General features: G+C 39.2%; 1 protein-coding gene across 3 annotated transcripts in view; it reads right to left on the bottom strand.

Annotated features, from left to right (window-relative positions):
• Positions 1-16,975: 16,975 nt before the first annotated feature.
• The window catches only part of LOC131432674 (PDF receptor), a 550,466-nt gene continuing 549,939 nt past the window's right edge, over positions 16,976-17,502 (bottom strand). For all 3 annotated transcript variants that reach the window (XR_009229938.1, XM_058599088.1, XM_058599091.1), the window contains one exon: positions 16,976-17,486. Coding sequence is in view for 2 of the 3 variants with exons in the window: in XM_058599088.1 (XP_058455071.1) it covers positions 17,474-17,486 (13 nt within the window). In the remaining variant the exon portion in view is untranslated. The remainder of the gene's footprint in view (positions 17,487-17,502) is intronic.

Below are 17,502 nucleotides of genomic sequence, written 5' to 3'. Positions count from 1 at the left end.
TACCAGGAACCAGGATAGCCGGAATCGAATTGATTAGTTGCCTACTGATAATAACTATCGATTTGTGTAATTTTAAGACCAGCTTAGAAATTTTTTTACGTTTTTTGTTTCGCCGGTTTAAGTGACGGTGTACAATATTGAAAACACTTTACCCTTTAACTCCGGAACCGGAAGACGCATCCAGATGACATTCAGGAATTCCATATGGGACCGGAAGACCTTTCATTTGAATCTAAATTTGTGGAAATCGGTCAAACCATCGCAGAGAAAAGTGAGTGAGATCCATTTTGATATATATGACCACTATTTCCGGTACTTCCGGAACAGGATTCCGGGAACCAGCATAGCCGGAATAGGTTTGTTTAGTTGCCTACTGATCATGATTATCGATTTGTGTAGTTTTGAGACCAGTTTAGTAAATTATTTACGTATTTTGTTTCGCCGGTTTAAGTGACGGTGTACAATATTGAACACACTTTACCCTATAACTCCGGAACCTGAAGTCGAATCTGAATGTAATTCAGGAATTCCGTATAGGATTGGAATACCTTTCATTTGAAACTAAGGAATTCGGTCAAACCATCGCTGATACCATCGCACTTTACCCTATTATTCCGGAACCGGAAGTCGGATCAGTATGAAATTCAAGAATTCCGTATGGGACATCAAAACCTTTCATTTGAGTCTAAGTTTGTCAAAATCGGTTCAGCCATCTCCGAGAAAACCTAGTGAGATTATTTGACACATACACACACATACATACATACACACACAGACAATGCTCAGCTCGATGAACTGAGTCGAATGGTATATGACACTTGGTCCTCCGGGCCAATTTTCACTAGTTGGTTTTTCAAGTGATTGAATAACCTTTCTATATGAGAAAGGCAAAACCCTTGTTAGCCCTCTTAAATTTCCGATATCGAAAAAAAATTGATGCCAAAAGTCTTAGAATTGCATGAAACGTCGAGATTTAGTGTCATCTCAAAAAAAAAACTTTTCTTGATCGGCTTTCTGGGACTTTTTTCAAGGTGCTTCAACTTTTGAGCAGTAGCGCTTAACGAAATTAGAGGAGATCCCAAAATATTTTTACCCTTATATATGTGTATACTCTGAAGTCTTTTTTGAAGTCTTATATATATATATATATATATATATATATATATATATATATATATATATATATATATATATATATATATATATATATATATATATATATATATATATATATATATATATATATATATATATATATATATATATATATATATATATATATATATATATATATATATATATATATATATATATATATATATATATATATATATATATATATATATACAAGGTGAGATGAAAAAACTGCAACCAACTTCAGACTGCTGTCATTTCTAAACCGCTCGTCCCACAGCTGTCAGATTTATTCTAGTGACAGCTCATTATATTATTTACAAGCGCACAAAAGCATTTTGGTGGGAATTTTTCAGAAAAAAAGTTATTTGTGATGGAATTCAAGTGTGATAGTGTGATTGCTTTGCATTTGGCTGGAAAACCACAAGTGGCTATCGTTAGAGCCCTCCAGCATTTAAAAGTGAATAAATCTTTTGTGTCTCGTACCATCGCTCGTTACCGTGATACTGGTAGCGTAGCCCGACGTCAAGGAAGTGGACGACAAAAAACAGCAACATCGGCAGAAATGGTTCGAAAAGTGAAGAAGCGAATTGAACGAAATCCGCGTCGCAGTGGCCGAAAAATGGCTCGTGAGCTGAACATATCGCAATATGCCATTCGGCAAATATTGAAAAATGAGCTTGGACTAAAGCCATTGAAGTTCCAAAAAGTGCAAGATCTTACTGATGCGCAAAAAAAAGTTAGACTCGAAAAAGCTAAAGAGTTGCTTCGCTTGGCCGAAAGTGGTGAACTGCCGAATTTGGTTTTCTCCGATGAGAAACCATTCGTTATCCAGCAGTTTGTAAACAAACAAAATGATCGTGTTTACTTGCCAGAGAGGTCAGCTGAAAATTTGCAACTTCGGTTGGCCACCAGAACTCAAAAGCCGGCCATGGTGATGGTGTGGGCCGCCATAACAGCCGATGGTCGCTCGCCGCTCGTATACATCGACCGTGGGGTCAAAATAAATGCGCAAATCTATCGCGAAAATATTTTGGAGGGAGTTCTGAAGCCCTGGGCACGCAAACATTTCGGCCGCAGACCTTGGACATTCCAACAGGACTCAGCACCATCGCACTCAGCACGCGCCACCCAAGAATGGTTAAGAAATGAGGTTCCTCGCTTCATTTCCACCGCACAATGGCCACCAAAATCTCCGGATGCCAATCCGTTGGACTATTGTGCCTGGGGTATTTTGGAAAGCAAGGTTGGCACTAAAAAATACCAAAGTGTCGATCATCTCAAGCAAGCGCTTCGCCGAGAATGGGACAAAATACCGCAGAGCCACTTTCGGGCAGCGTGTGATGGTTTCATTGGCCGTTTGAAGGCCATAGTTCGTGCCAAAGGTGGCCAATTCGAACAAATCTAAACCGATTCTCAAATTTGATGTTATTTCCGACATTTTTTGCTTTCATTCAATAAAATTTAAAAAAAAAATGAAAAAATTATGGCGTTTTACTTTGTTGCAGTTTTTTCATCTCACCTTATATATATATATATATATATATATATATATATATATATATATATATATATATATATATATATATATATATATATATATATATATATATATATATATATATATATATATATATATGAGCGGTAAATATAGACGTGTTTTGTCGGTTAAGTCACTTATACCATCATAACTCCGGAAACAGAAGTCGCAGTCATTTGATCTTCGAACTCGATCAATGGTCTACAAATAGCTTTCAAACGAGCCTAATCTGGTTAAAATCGGTTTAGCCCTAGCCGAGAAACTTGCGCGGTAAAAAAACAACAAGTTTTGTTGGTTACGTCATTTATACAATCATATCTCCGAAACCGAAAGTCACAGCCATTTGATCTCGAAATTTTTTTAATAGAGCGAGAGCCCAGTGCACGCAGCACATTTTCGAGCGATGGCGAGACGTACTCTGTCTTACTCGCACTCCTTCGCGTACGCTTATGAGTGACTCACAACAAGATACATTTTGAACACGAGTGGTGTTTTCTTTTGGGTGCAATGAGTGAGTGTCAGCAGGAGTAGACACTTACTGCGAGTGGGTTACTGCTGCGAGTCAGCCCACTATCTTTCACATTATGTTAGGAATCACTCCAAGAGCGAGTCCACATCTACACATATGGAGTGTGAGCACTCTTCCAGTGTACTGGCAGTGTGCTGTCCACGGTAGTATTTTTTTGGCAAATCGAAGCTTATGCGAGCACCATGATAGTCGCTGGAGTGTGCTACAACTTGACCCCAGTTATTGTTTTTACGTACAGTATCAACTGATTAACGCTGATGATGTATTTCACAGCTCCTCGAAGAAATAAAAAGGACGGATACGATTTTCACTAGCAGATGATAATATTCACATGTCGAAAGTCCAATACCCAATAGCAGCATGCAAATACAGTAAAAGAAGATTCTGAATATTGATTACCGAGAAAAACACTTCGTTTTAATTCCAGGATTGTTTTACTGTCATGGTCTAATTGGATTAAACCCAATTAAACGATATTTGGTATGAATTTTATTTACAGAAGTAACAGGAGTTCAGGGTTTTGCGCAGTGTTTGAAACAGCCCTCCGATGATGAGCTGGTTTGAACGATTGTTTGTGTTCGCTCTAGTCTTGTACTCCTGTTAATCCTCTGTGCGAAATTCAAGTAAATAGCGGTAATATGGTTGAAACTGCTGCATGAAACATGCTTTGTGATTAGATTTTTATCATTGTCGTGTTAGTAACGATAATGAATGGAACCTCAACGCAGCAATAGAACTTAGAGTTCGAATAAGAGTTCATGTGGGAGCGAAGGAGCGAGTGGGAGCGAAATAGCGAGTAGGAGTTTTCATGTGTGTAATAATCAGAGTAAGCAACAGCGAGAGTGGAAGAGTAACGGGTGCAGTAGGAGTGTACATGCTTGTCTGCACACGAGTGAGTGAATGAGAGCCAAAAGGAGCACGACTGAGGTGGAGAATGTTTGATCGTCACTAACCAGTAAAGAATGCCGTAGAGCAATTATGCGATAGAAAATGTGTGTGGAGTACGCTCAGTACGAGCCTTTGATGTTTAGGTGGCACATGAGAGAGCAGAATGTGCAATTTGAATGAGCTCAGCAACACTGCTTTCTGTGACTTTTTTGGAGGTGCTTCAACTTTTGAGCATTAGCGCTTTACGAAATTAAAGGTGATCCCTAAATATTGGCTCCCGTATATATATATATATATATATATATATATATATATATATATATATATATATATATATATATATATATATATATATATATATATATATATATATATATATATATATATATATATATATATATATATATATATATATATATATATATATATATATATATATATATATATATATATATATATATATATATATATATATATATATATATATATATATATATATATATATATATATATATATATATATATATATATTGATATATGTATTTATATGTATACATATAAGGAGGCCAATATTTTGTGATCACCTTTAAGTTCCAGAAAGTCGATTTAGAAAAAAAAAATTTTGGAGGTGACACTAAATCTCGACATTTTATGCAATTCTAAGACTTTCAGCATTAAATTTTTTTTTCGATTTCGGAAATTTAATTGGACTAAGAAGGGTTTTGCCTTTCTCATATAGAAAGGTTATGCAATCACTGTGAAAACCGACTTTTGAACCGAGGCCCGGAGGGCCGAGTGTCATATACCATTCGACTCAGTTCGTCGAGTACGCAAAATGTCTGTGTGTGTGTATGTGTGTGTGTGTGTGTGTGTGTGTATGTGTGTGTATGTGTGTGTGTATGTGCGTATGTGTGTATGTAACGTTTTTTTGCACTAACTTTTCTCGGAGATGGCTGAACCGATTTTCACAAACTTAGATTCAAATGAAAGGTCTTGTGGTCCCATACAAAATTCCTGAATATTATTTGGATCCGACTTCCGGTTCCGGAATTATGGGGTAAAATGTGCAAAAAATTGTGAAAATAAGTGCACTAACTTTTCTCAGAGATGGCTGAATCGATTTTCACAAACTTAGATTCAAATGAAAGGTCTTGAGGTCCCATACATTATTCCTGAATTTCATGCGGATCCGATTTCCAGATCCGGAAATATAGGGTAAAGTGTGTTAAAAATTGTACACCATCACAGAAAATGGGGAAAAACCTTGAAAAATTTTCTAAATCGACCTCAAATCTTTTCCAATTTGATGGTTTTTATCAGTAGACGGTCAAACAAACCGATTTCGGTTATTCTTTTAAGAATCAAAGAAATTTTTTTTTTTTACCTTTCTCATATAGAAAGGTTATGCAATCACTGTGAATGAAAACCGACTTTTGAACCGAGGCCCGGAGGGCCGAGTGTCATATACCATTCGACTCAGTTCGTCGAGTACGCAAAATGTCTGTGTGTGTATGTGTGTGTGTGTTTGTGTGTGTGTGTGTGTGTGCGTATGTGTGTATGTAATGTTTATTGCACTAACTTTATGGGGTAAAATGTGCAAAAAAATGAAAATATGTGTTCTAACTTTTTCATAGATGGCGCGACCGATTTTCACAAACTTAGGTTCAAATGAAAGGTCCTGTGGTCCCATACGTAATTCCTGAATTCCATCAGGATCCGACTTCCGGATCCGGAAATATAGGGTAAAGTGTGTTAAAAATTTTATACCATCACTGAAAAGTGCGACAAACCGTAAAAAGTTTTCTAAATCGACCTCAAATCTTTTCCAATTGACATTTTTTATCAGTTGACGGTCAAACAAATCTATTTCGATTATTCTTTTAAGAATCGAAGAAAAATATTTTGAAGAATACCACAGTATTATATATGATAGTTTGATTGATATGAGAAAGACATCATTACACCACTAGGTGGATTAAAACAGGTTTTTTAGATTAGCATCACTCTTCTCATACAAATAGGCAACGCAAATGTCAAGCGCTTGGTTGGAAAAATGATGCCTATACATAGTGATATATACACTGAAGAATGCTTTTGTGAACTACTCGATTCAATCTAAATCAATTGGTGTCAAAAATGAACCCGAGTTAGTGTCCGAAATTATTTAATAAAGAGATAAAAATGTTTTTATGATACTGTTTTGAAGAAAGAGAAAGGCATTATCACACCATTAGGTGGATTAAGACGGGTTTTCATATATATGTTTAAAAAGGTAAAAATGTAAATATATAATATATAAGTGCAATACAGTAAGCAAAAAAAACATCTTCAATTCATAGCTCTCGAAATACGGTTCTACAAACTAAAAATAGAGCAAATGTACAAACTGTCATCTCAGGATATATTTACAATTTGTATTTAGCCAAGGTAAACAAAAGTTCGTAAAAAAAGATTTGGCTTAAGCTATATACAAAGCATTCTGAACAGCTCATTTTTGGGAACATTACCCATACTTTAATGTTCACCCGACGTAACAGAACAAACTTTGAAGCAGTTCCTTGTACAGCTTTTAAGCATCGAGATAGTTTTCTCAGAACTTGTTCTGTGCGTTCAAGTGGCCAAAAAGTGCCACGTCTACTTTAGAGCTCTAATAAAGTGGATATTTCTAGGTGCTAAGGAGCTTTTGGTAACTTGGAGAGATGACGCTTACATTTTAAGTTGATATTGATCTTACTAATTTGAGCATTCTTCTAGCAACTCATCACACGATTCAGACGGATATCATCTCAGCAACAAAAAGTCGGCATGGTTCATTTAACAATAGACATAAGACACCAGTGCGAGAGCGAATTTCTTTCGATGATCCTTCTGAGCATCACGGGTTAGTACGCTGCTGAGGGGATTCTCTCTGAAGCAACAAACGGTCGCTCATTCTCGTTTTGCGGTCCGATTCTATACGGGCAGTGGATAATTGCGATAGAATCATTTTACTATTGCCGCTTATTCTAACTATGTGCATATAACCTTTGTATAAGTGGTGGCTATGAAAGTGTCTGTGAATGTCTGAGCATCATCAAGTCGAATCATCGGTTCGATTTTCTGCGATTATCAGCTTGCGATTCTCTCTTGATAAATCCTACACAGCGCCGATCATTGCAAAACTGGATTTATTTTGGTAAGGGTCTCAAAAAATACTCAGAGTATGAGGTGGAGCGAAAAGATGTAGAAAAATTCTCTCACGGTTCATGCATTGACAGGCAGCGAGTTCTTGTAGCATCATCTACCAAATTGACGATGTTGTATACAATGTAGAGAAATATCGAGCAGTTCTTTGCCAAATTATCGGCTATCACCAACACTGCTTCTCAGAATATGAAATAGTCTCAATCTATCTTGAATATTGATATCTAATTCTCTTAGTTTGACCTGAGCGCTTCTACAGCACAATCTTTTCATTGATTCACAATGACCAATATTATTCATTTGACTCCATTACAACTGGTGAACGATATCAGAACTTCTTTTTCTGCCTACAGCGGTATTTCTAGAACAGTTATATGGATTCTGCCATTCGTAACCGAATGTTCGAAGTGAGCACACGCGTTTTTTTAACAATCGACATCGGTAAGACGAAGGTGCCTATCACAGCAGAGGCTGTAGTATAGGCATTAAATAAAAGTGATAAAAAGTAGCATCCCCGCAAGTGAGTTCTGTCTGTGCACCGGTTTTGTATCGGTATCAACAGTAGACGCTATTGTGCTATCCTCGGGCAGCAGTTATTTCTATTGTTTGCTACCCGCATCGCAGCAGCCAAATCCTGAGTCAAGGTCACGCTGAAGCACAACGAAGGAGTGAAGGAGCAACTCACTTAACAGCTTACCGTGACATACTGTTAAGTATTTTCTCAAACTTTTTCTTTCAACTTTTACTATTCATATATTTTCTTTTCATTTTATTTCTTTCTTTCTCATTTCAAGTGCGGGAGACTTCTTTACTCCCGCACTTTAAATATGAATATTGATGACAGTGGGGGTGTCTCGGAGGAGGGCGAAGCTGAACGAATGAACGAAGAACATTTAGAGGCTGAGTTTGCTTCCGAGATACCATCTACCCCTCCTATACCATCTCCCCCTCCGATACCATCTCCCTCTCCGATGCCATCTCCCTCTCCGATGCCTCCATCTCCCTCTAAGATATTGCCTGCCCGCCAAAAAGTTTACCAAGACGATGGCTCGGGGGGTCCGTGGGTGGTATACTTCCGGCCCAAATTAAAGTCTCTCAGAGTTTTAAATATTGCTCGGGACCTGGAAAAACATTACTCGGCAATAAAAACAATAGATAAGGTTTCGCCAAACAAGTTACGCGTTGTTGTGTCCGACCTGAAGCAAGCAAACGCGATTGCTACCAGCGAGTTGTTCACGAAGGAGTACCGCGTGTACGTCCCGTCTCATGTGGTGGAGATCGACGGTGTGGTCCGTGACGAAAGTCTGACAATCGAAGATCTGATGAAGGACGAGGTAGGCCGTTTCAAAAACCCCGACCTTCATCCAGTGAAAATTTTGGAGTGCAAGCAATTGCACTCCAAATCGATAGATGGTAAATTTTACCAATCGGACTCATTTCGCGTGACTTTTGCCGGATCTGCACTTCCAAATTATTTGGTAGTGAGTGGAGTTCGTCTACCTGTTCGGCTGTATGTACCGCGGGTAATGCATTGTACAAGCTGCAAACAGCTAGGTCATACGGCAACCTATTGTTGCAACAAACTGCGATGCGGCAAATGCGGAGAGGCCCATGAGGACGATCTCTGCAGAAGAGCAGTGGAAAAGTGTTGCTACTGCGGGGAGAATCCTCATGATCTGTCGGTGTGCCCTACGTACATACAGAGTGCGGAGAAATTGAAGCGATCCGTGAAAGAACGTTCCAAACGTTCTTATGTGGAAATCTTAAAAAGAACCACTCCATCGACCCCTGAGAACACGTTTGCAATCATGCCAGTTGAAGAGGATACCTCTGACGACCCAGGCGAAGGACCTTCCTACACACAGGTTGAAGGAAGCAGGAAAAGACAAAATCTGGCTTCTCCCAAGCTTCCTCGTAAAGGCCTCAGACTGTCCTCTTCGTCACAAAAGAACCAAACGGAAACAAAAAGTGCTGACTCAAAACCGAAGCAAACACCTCCTGGGTTCAAAAAACTTAGGGATGATAAGGAGTACCCAGCACTTCCTGGGGCATCAAAAAACCCGAATGACCCCAAAGCACAACCAGAAAATCCAACAAACGCTGGATTATTGAAATTTTCTGATATCGTGGACTGGATATTAACAGCCTTCAATATTACTGATCCTCTGAAAAGCTTCCTAACTGCTCTACTGCCAACAGTAAGGACATTTTTAAAACAGTTGACTGAACAATGGCCCTTCCTTGCAGCGATCGTATCTTTTGATGGATAATTTACCACTGAGAATCGAAGATATGATCATTGTGCTTCAGTGGAATTGCAGAAGTATCATCCCAAAACTTGATTCTTTCAAACACTTAATACATACTCATAATTGCGATGTATTCTCCTTGAGTGAAACTTGGCTTACTTCTAACATCAACCTCGACTTCCATAATTTTAACATAATCCGCCTGGACCGAGAAGACTCTTATGGAGGGGTACTTTTAGGGATTAAAAAGTGCTATTCATTTTATCGTATTAACCTCCCCTCGACACCGGGAATTGAAGTTGTTGCTTGCCAAATTAATATTAAAGGCAAAGATCTATGTATAGCTTCTATCTATATTCCTCCCAGAGTCTCGATAGGGCATCGTCGGCTTGCAGACATCATAGAACTTCTTCCTTCACCGCGGCTGGTTTTAGGGGACTTTAACTCGCATGGTACAGGATGGGGCTGCTTATATGATGATAATCGTTCTTCGTTAATCCAAGATCTGTGTGACAACTTCAATTTGACAATTTTAAACACGGGAGAAATGACACGGAACCCTAGACCGCCAGCACAACCAAGTGCGCTGGATTTATCCCTTTGCTCGACTTCGCTACAGTTAGATTGCAAGTGGAAGGTAATCTGTGATCCTCACGGTAGCGATCACTTGCCGATCATAGTTTCTATCACCAACCGTGGAAGACCATCGGAAACAATCAATGTTTCGTACGATTTCACACGAAACATTGATTGGAAACGTTACGCGAGCTCGATATCTGTGAAACTAGAAACATCACAGGAGCTTCCTCCGGAGGAAGAGTATACATTTTTGGCTGGCTTGATTCTTGACACCGCAATTCAAGCTCAGACGAAACGAGTACCTAGCGCGCAAACTAGTATGCGTTCTCCCAACCCATGGTGGGACAAAGAGTGCTCAGAGCTGAAAACGAAAAAAGCTTCAGCCTTCATCTCGTTTAGAAAGAACGGAACTCCAGATAATTAACGGAAATACGCGGCGTTAGAATTTCAAATGAAAAGTCTTATTAAAGCTAAGAAACGCGGTTACTGGCGAAGGTTTGTTGACGGATTAACGAGAGAAACAGCAATGAGCACTCTTTGGAATACGGCCCGTCGCATGCGCAATCGAAATCACGCGAACGAAAGCGAGGAATATTCTAACCGCTGGATATTTGATTTCGCTAAGAAAGTATGTCCTGATTCTGTTCCGGAACAGAAGATATCCCGCGTCGCGACATTGAATACAAACGAAACACCGTTTTCGATGGTAGAGTTCTCACTTGCGCTCTTGTCGTGTAACAATAGAGCCCCGGGGTTAGACAGAATTAAATTCAACTTGTTGAAAAATCTGCCCGACTCTGCCAAAAGGCGCTTGTTGAATTTATTCAACAAGTTCCTCGAGGGTAATATTGTCCCACACGAATGGAGAGAAGTGAGAGTTATTACTATTCAAAAACCTGGAAAACCAGCCTCCGATCACAATTCGTATCGGCCGATTGCTATGCTTTCCTGTATCCGGAAATTGTTGGAGAAAATGATTCTCTTCCGTCTAGACAATTGGGTCGAAACAAATGGATTGCTTTCAGGTACACAATTTGGGTTCCGCAGGGGCAAAGGAACGAACGATTGTCTAGCGTTGCTCTCAACAGAAATTCAAATGGCATTTGCTCGTAAAGAACAAATGGCATCAGTTTTCCTCGACATCAAGGGGGCATTCGATTCAGTTTCCATTAACGTTCTATCTGAGAAGTTGCATCAGCATGGTCTTTCACCAGTTTTGAACAACTTTTTATATAATCTATTGTCCGAGAAACACATGCATTTTGAGCATGGTGATTTGACGACAAAGCGATTCAGTTACATGGGTCTTCCTCAGGGCTCATGCTTAAGCCCCCTTTTATACAACTTTTACGTAAATAACATTGATGAATGTATCAACGCATCTTGCACGCTAAGACAACTTGCCGACGACAGTGTTGTGTCTATTATAGGACCCAAAGCTGCCGATCTCCAAGGACCATTGCAAGATACCCTCGACAACTTGTCGACATGGGCTTTTCAAATGGGTATCGAGTTCTCTACGGAGAAAACTGAGCTGGTTGTATTTTCAAGGAAGCGAGAACCTGCGCAATTACAGCTTCAACTAGGGGGTGAAACCATAGCTCAGGTTTTCACATTTAAATATCTCGGGGTCTGGTTCGATTCCAAAGGTACCTGGGGATGTCACATTAGGTATTTGAAACGAAAATGCCTACAGAGAATCAATTTCCTTCGTACAATAACCGGAACTTGGTGGGGCTCTCACCCAGGAGACCTGATCAGGTTGTACAAAACGACGATATTGTCAGTAATGGAATATGGATGTTTCTGTTTCCGCTCCGCTACGAATATTCATTTCATTAAACTGGAAAGAATTAAGTATCGTTGTTTACGTATTGCCTTGGGTTGCATGCAATCAACCCATACGATGAGTCTTGAAGTGCTGGCGGGCGTCTTACCGTTGAAAAACAGGTTCTGGGATCTCTCATATCGACTGCTAATCCGATGCGACATTTTGAATCCGATGGTGATAGAAAACTTTGAAAAGCTCGTCGAGCTTAATTCACAAACCCGTTTTATGTCCTTGTATTTTGACTACATGGCTCAGAATATAAATCCTTCTTCGTTTGTTCCCAATCGTGTTCATTTTGTGGATACTTCTAATTCTACTGTGTTTTTCGACACATCCATGAAAGAGGAAATTCGTGGAATCCCGGATCCTGTACGCCCTCAAGAGATCCCAAAAATTTTTAATTATAAATTTAAAGAAGTCGACTGTAATAAAATGTTTTACACTGACGGATCATATCTAGACGGGTCCACTGGCTTCGGTATATTCAATGTAAATTTCACCGCTTCCTATAAACTCAGTGATCCAGCTTCAGTTTACGTCGCAGAACTAGCTGCAATTCAGTATACCCTTGAGATCATTGACACTCTGCCCACAGATCACTTCATTGTATCGGACAGTCTCAGTTCCATTGAGGCTCTCCGTTCAGTGAAGCCTGGAAAGCACTCACCGTATTTCCTGGGGAAAATACGGGAACAATTGAGTGCTTTATCTGCAAAATCATACCAGATTACCTTGGTTTGGGTCCCCTCACATTGTTCCATACGGGGCAATGAGAGGGCGGACTCGTTAGCCAAGGTGGGCGCACTAGAAGGTGTTATCTATGAAAGACCAATCTGCTTCAATGAATTTTTCAGTTGCTGTCGTCAGAAAACTCTAGCCAGCTGGCAGAATACATGGAATAGTGGAACTCTGGGACGATGGTTACACTCAATAGTCCCACAGGTATCGACGAAAGCTTGGTTCCGGGGGTTAGACGTGAGCCGAGACTTTATTCGTGTAATGTCAAGGCTCATGTCTAATCATTATATGTTCAGCGCGCATCTCCGTCGTGTGGGGCTCGCTGAGAGTGGTGTCTGCGTTTGCGGTGAGGGTTATCATGACATCGAACATGTTGTTTGGACATGTGTCGAGTATTGTGATGCCAGGTCCCAACTCATAGGTTCCCTTCGGGCCCGAGGTATACCACCCTTCGTACCAGTCCGCGACGTCTTGGCAACTCGAAATCTTCCTTATATGACTCTCATCTATAACTTCTTGAAAACTATCAATGCTCAAATTTAGTGCTCTCCCTATCTCTTTCTCGTCTACAGCTCTACCGCACTCTTCTTTACGTTGCTGGAAGTATGGCCTGTGTAAACGATGCTTCGGAGCATGCACCTGCCTTGAACTGACTGAGTTGCTGGAAGCTACCCAAAAACGTCACATCAACGTCAGAACACACCAACGAAGCATCCCAATCCAGAATAATCTCTTCATTGCTACAAGCTGAAAAACATGAAGATTCATCGAACGCAAAATGTGTCTAAAAGATGTATGCCACAAACCAATGATGTATTCAAATTTCAATTCAATACTGTGTAGGTCCCACCCTCCCTATGTCCCCTTACTAACTGGGGAGTATGCCGCCCCGTAATACGGCATCCCTTTCTCTCCCCCTAACAACAAGACAATCGGCCACGTTAAGCTAAAGCAAATGAGCCTAATAAAAAATTTTATTTGAAAAAAAAAAAATATGGATTCTGCCAGTCATTTATGTCGTTTTCGCTTGATGCCTAACCTAACCTTAGTTTCCACTCTAACTGCTGTCAGCGTTTCAACGTAATTGAACTAAAATTAAGTCAGTTTCGATTATGATTTTATTATCGGGTTTGCACACAACCCCTTTGTTAAGTACGAACCCATTTCATGAAAAGTGTTTACTTGATGAAACTACCCTGAGTCTGTTTTAGTTTTACCAAGCGAAAACGACATTAAGTAAGCAATAATTTTGATATCGAACCAAGCACGTTGCTCAAAAGGACGCATCCCACAAAACAAGCATGCATGTAAAATCTCCACCCAAAACTACTCGTTGTGCGCCAATCGATTTTCCAACAATCTAGTATTCCTTTCTTCGACGGCCAAATACTTATGCAACTCGTTATGCGCTAAACACCTATCGATGATCTAGCAAGCATAGAGACTTTTTTAACGGAAATTTCCATTGCCCATACAAAACAATTTTATGAATTTATCCCACTTTTCCGGCAAGTTTTCCTGATTTTTTTTATGTACGAGCCCGGTGGTGGTAGAAACTTATCAAACAAAAACAGAATTACAAAGAATGATCTCTGCATTTTATATATATATAGATTAAATAACGTTATATTGTATAATTATCATCGTGACCGTTTTTTTTTCAAATCAAGAATAATTCGGAAATGTTACTAAAATTCTGGAACTAACATTTGTTTAGTTCTGCGTGCACATTTCACACATATTTATATAAATATAGATTTTTATAAAAACAAAATGTTCTCATCCGAGATAGTATCAGATTGCGATTCTAAACCGTATTTACAGCTTATCTTTTCGTGCAGTGTATATCGATAAATATTACATACATTTGCAATTTTTTGGTTCAGTGTACTGATTAGGAAAACTGTCATATGTTATGCGCCTTAAAAATGTCTAGTGTAATAGTTATCTTTTTTGCCACTGCACTTAACTGTGAATCACAAGAGTGATCCATATTGATATATAGTATATTTGGTGACATTATTTGTCACATACACACACATATACATACGCATACACACACACATATACACACAGAGACATTTTGTGATCTCGACGAACTGAGTCGAATGGTATAGAATACTCGGCGCTTCGGGCCTCGGTTGTATAGTCGATTTTCACAGCGATTGCATAGCCTTTCTACAGGGTCCGCCATGTAACTTTTTTTTAACATGCAATAAAACACAAACGGTTCATCCGATTTCAAAATTTATTTTTTCATATTAAAGTACTATTCTTCCGGTTAATTGTGGAATATAATTTCATTCAAATGGCTGCCTCGGCTGGCCTTGCCGTACGCCATATGGTTGATCCAGTGTTTTAGTACATTTTCCATTGTATGCAGCTTTATTTCAGCTATGGCTGCACGAATGTTGTCCTTCAAGGCTTGAATTGTCTCTGGCTTGTCCACATAACACTTATCTTTGACAGCCCCTCAAAGATAATAGTCTAACGGCGTCAAATCGCAGCTTCGAGGCGGCCAAACGACATCCGAATTTCGACTGATAATTCGATCTTCGAAGACTGTGCGCAAAAGATCGATCGTAGCGTTGGCTGTGTGGCACAGAGCGCCGTCTTGTTGGAACCAAATGGTGTCCAAGTCTTCCTCTTCAAGTAACGGGAAGAACCAATCGCTAATGTTGGCGCGGTAGCGCTCGCCATAATGAACCGTGGTTGCGGCTTCTGCCTCATTTTCGAAGAAAAGTGGCCCAATGATGCCGCCAGACCAAAATTCGCACCAAACCGTCACTCTCTGAGGATGCATCGGCTTCTCCATGATAACGTGCGGGTTTTCCGTCCCCCAGATGTGACAATTTTTCTTATTAACATACCCGCCGAGATGATCAAGATGATTTTTTGGCAAAAATCGGCATCTTCTTCAAGCTGATCGCAAGCCCAGTTGGCGAAGCGATAATGCATCGGATGGTCTATACACAATCATTTTCGTTCAGCGGAAGGATAAAACTAAGTTTTTGTCAAATCAGAAGTGACATTAAGGTTACCAATGTCGAAATAACCGCTAGTTCTTCTTCTTCTTTCTGGTTGGCGATTTTATGTGATGTAGTCAAACTTGTAACCGAAAATATCAAAACTTTTTACACATTTACGAGAGAGCATGGAGAGAAATGTAATACGCACAGCGAGCCACACGGTTTAACGCTAACAACTGGCCTCAGCCCTTAAAGCTTCAAATCGTTTTATGGCACGTTTTTGTCTTGCTGTCTAGCAGCAACCTACCTCTAGCATGCTACGAGTAGGACTGATACGCTAGCTTTAATTTCGCTTCTATTTATAGATTCGCGTGTTTCCAACAGCTTCGCTTTTGCATCGATTGACCAATCAGAGCGATGCTCTCTCTTTGATTCATCGCTTACTCCTTCAAAACCGTCGTCTATGGCAGGGAAATCCGGTATGCCGGAAATTTTTAACAGACAAAATAGGACACTGCTCGCTACTAATCAAAATTTCAATCATATATAAATGAAAATACGTGGGTTGATACATTCAAATCGAAATGTAGAAATATTTCCTATCAAATGATGAAATAATATTAATAATTGATACAAAATAGACTGAGCTGTAAGTGTTTAAAACCTGACCACATTTCTACGTGTAGTTTTTCTTGAGTTTCTGATTTGCACCTCTATATAGAAAATAAAGATGTGTTCCACATCAAAAAAAGTTTAATGGCGGACCCTGTTTATGAAAAAGGCAAAACTGGATGATATGTTGCAATATATTGATATACATGTTGAAATGTCGGATTGGCTGTAACTCATAAGCGATCAGATGGATGTAACTCATGACCATCCCATTCTACTACTAACGCATAAGACAATAGCACGCCGTCGACGCCGTTCTTTCCACCAAATGTCATCATAGACACATGGGCAGACATGAGATAGGATCTTGTGAGCACTTAGTTATCTCTCCTTTTGACGACCTCCTCATTCATTCTTTCATTACATCCAGCGCCAATACGAGCAAAACTGTCTCCAATTGAATTCATTCAAATCTAGTGCGTGACTGTGATAGACGACTTTCAATTATGTGATACCCACTACATTCATATAAGACTACCCGTATAACAAGTAACGCCAACGTGTTCATGCACACGGTATTAAAAAAAACAGCAGCCATCAGAAATTATTACTGAAGAGACTGTTTCCGGCACTGGATATGAGAAACACAATTTTTACACGTCTAGGTGCATTCAATCAGGTTTTCTTCTTTTCTATTTTCAAGGATGAGTGTTTATCGGATCATTAATAGTATAAAGAATTTATTTAAAAAATTATGAAGGAACATTGTATAAACTGTTAAATATGTTGAATGAACAATATAAAAGCTGATTGCACTATCTATTACGAACAATTCGCTGATATATTTGGTTCTGGTTGTCCTGTATTGGTCTTTAATTTTTTTAGATTTTAAAAAATATCGTTTTGTGTTCTATGCAACTTGCGAAGCCGGTATTAAAGCACTATAAAGCTCTTCTGCATTCCCAAAATACTAATTAAATACGTGGCATTGATTTTCTTAGCTTCTTTTGCCAAATACATAGAAATACGTTCTACTTTATGGGAATCTCATATGTACCGTAATTAATATATATCTTTACAAAATAGAAACTTTCATTAGTGTACATAAAATTGTCCCTAGATTTTTAAACTTCGATGTGATTTTGCTTAGAATTGGTTTCATGATGAGTGTCCGTTCAATAAAACTATCTTGCAATAATTCTCGCATTTGTATAGTAGGCATCACACACTAGTCCTAAAAGAAATTGAGT

Source organism: Malaya genurostris, chromosome 2 (genome assembly GCF_030247185.1).
Source record: "Malaya genurostris strain Urasoe2022 chromosome 2, Malgen_1.1, whole genome shotgun sequence".
Classification (NCBI taxonomy): Eukaryota; Metazoa; Arthropoda; class Insecta; order Diptera; family Culicidae; genus Malaya; species Malaya genurostris.
The sequence above is the reverse complement of the archived record's forward strand: the minus strand, read 5'-3'. Positions and strand labels throughout refer to the sequence as shown.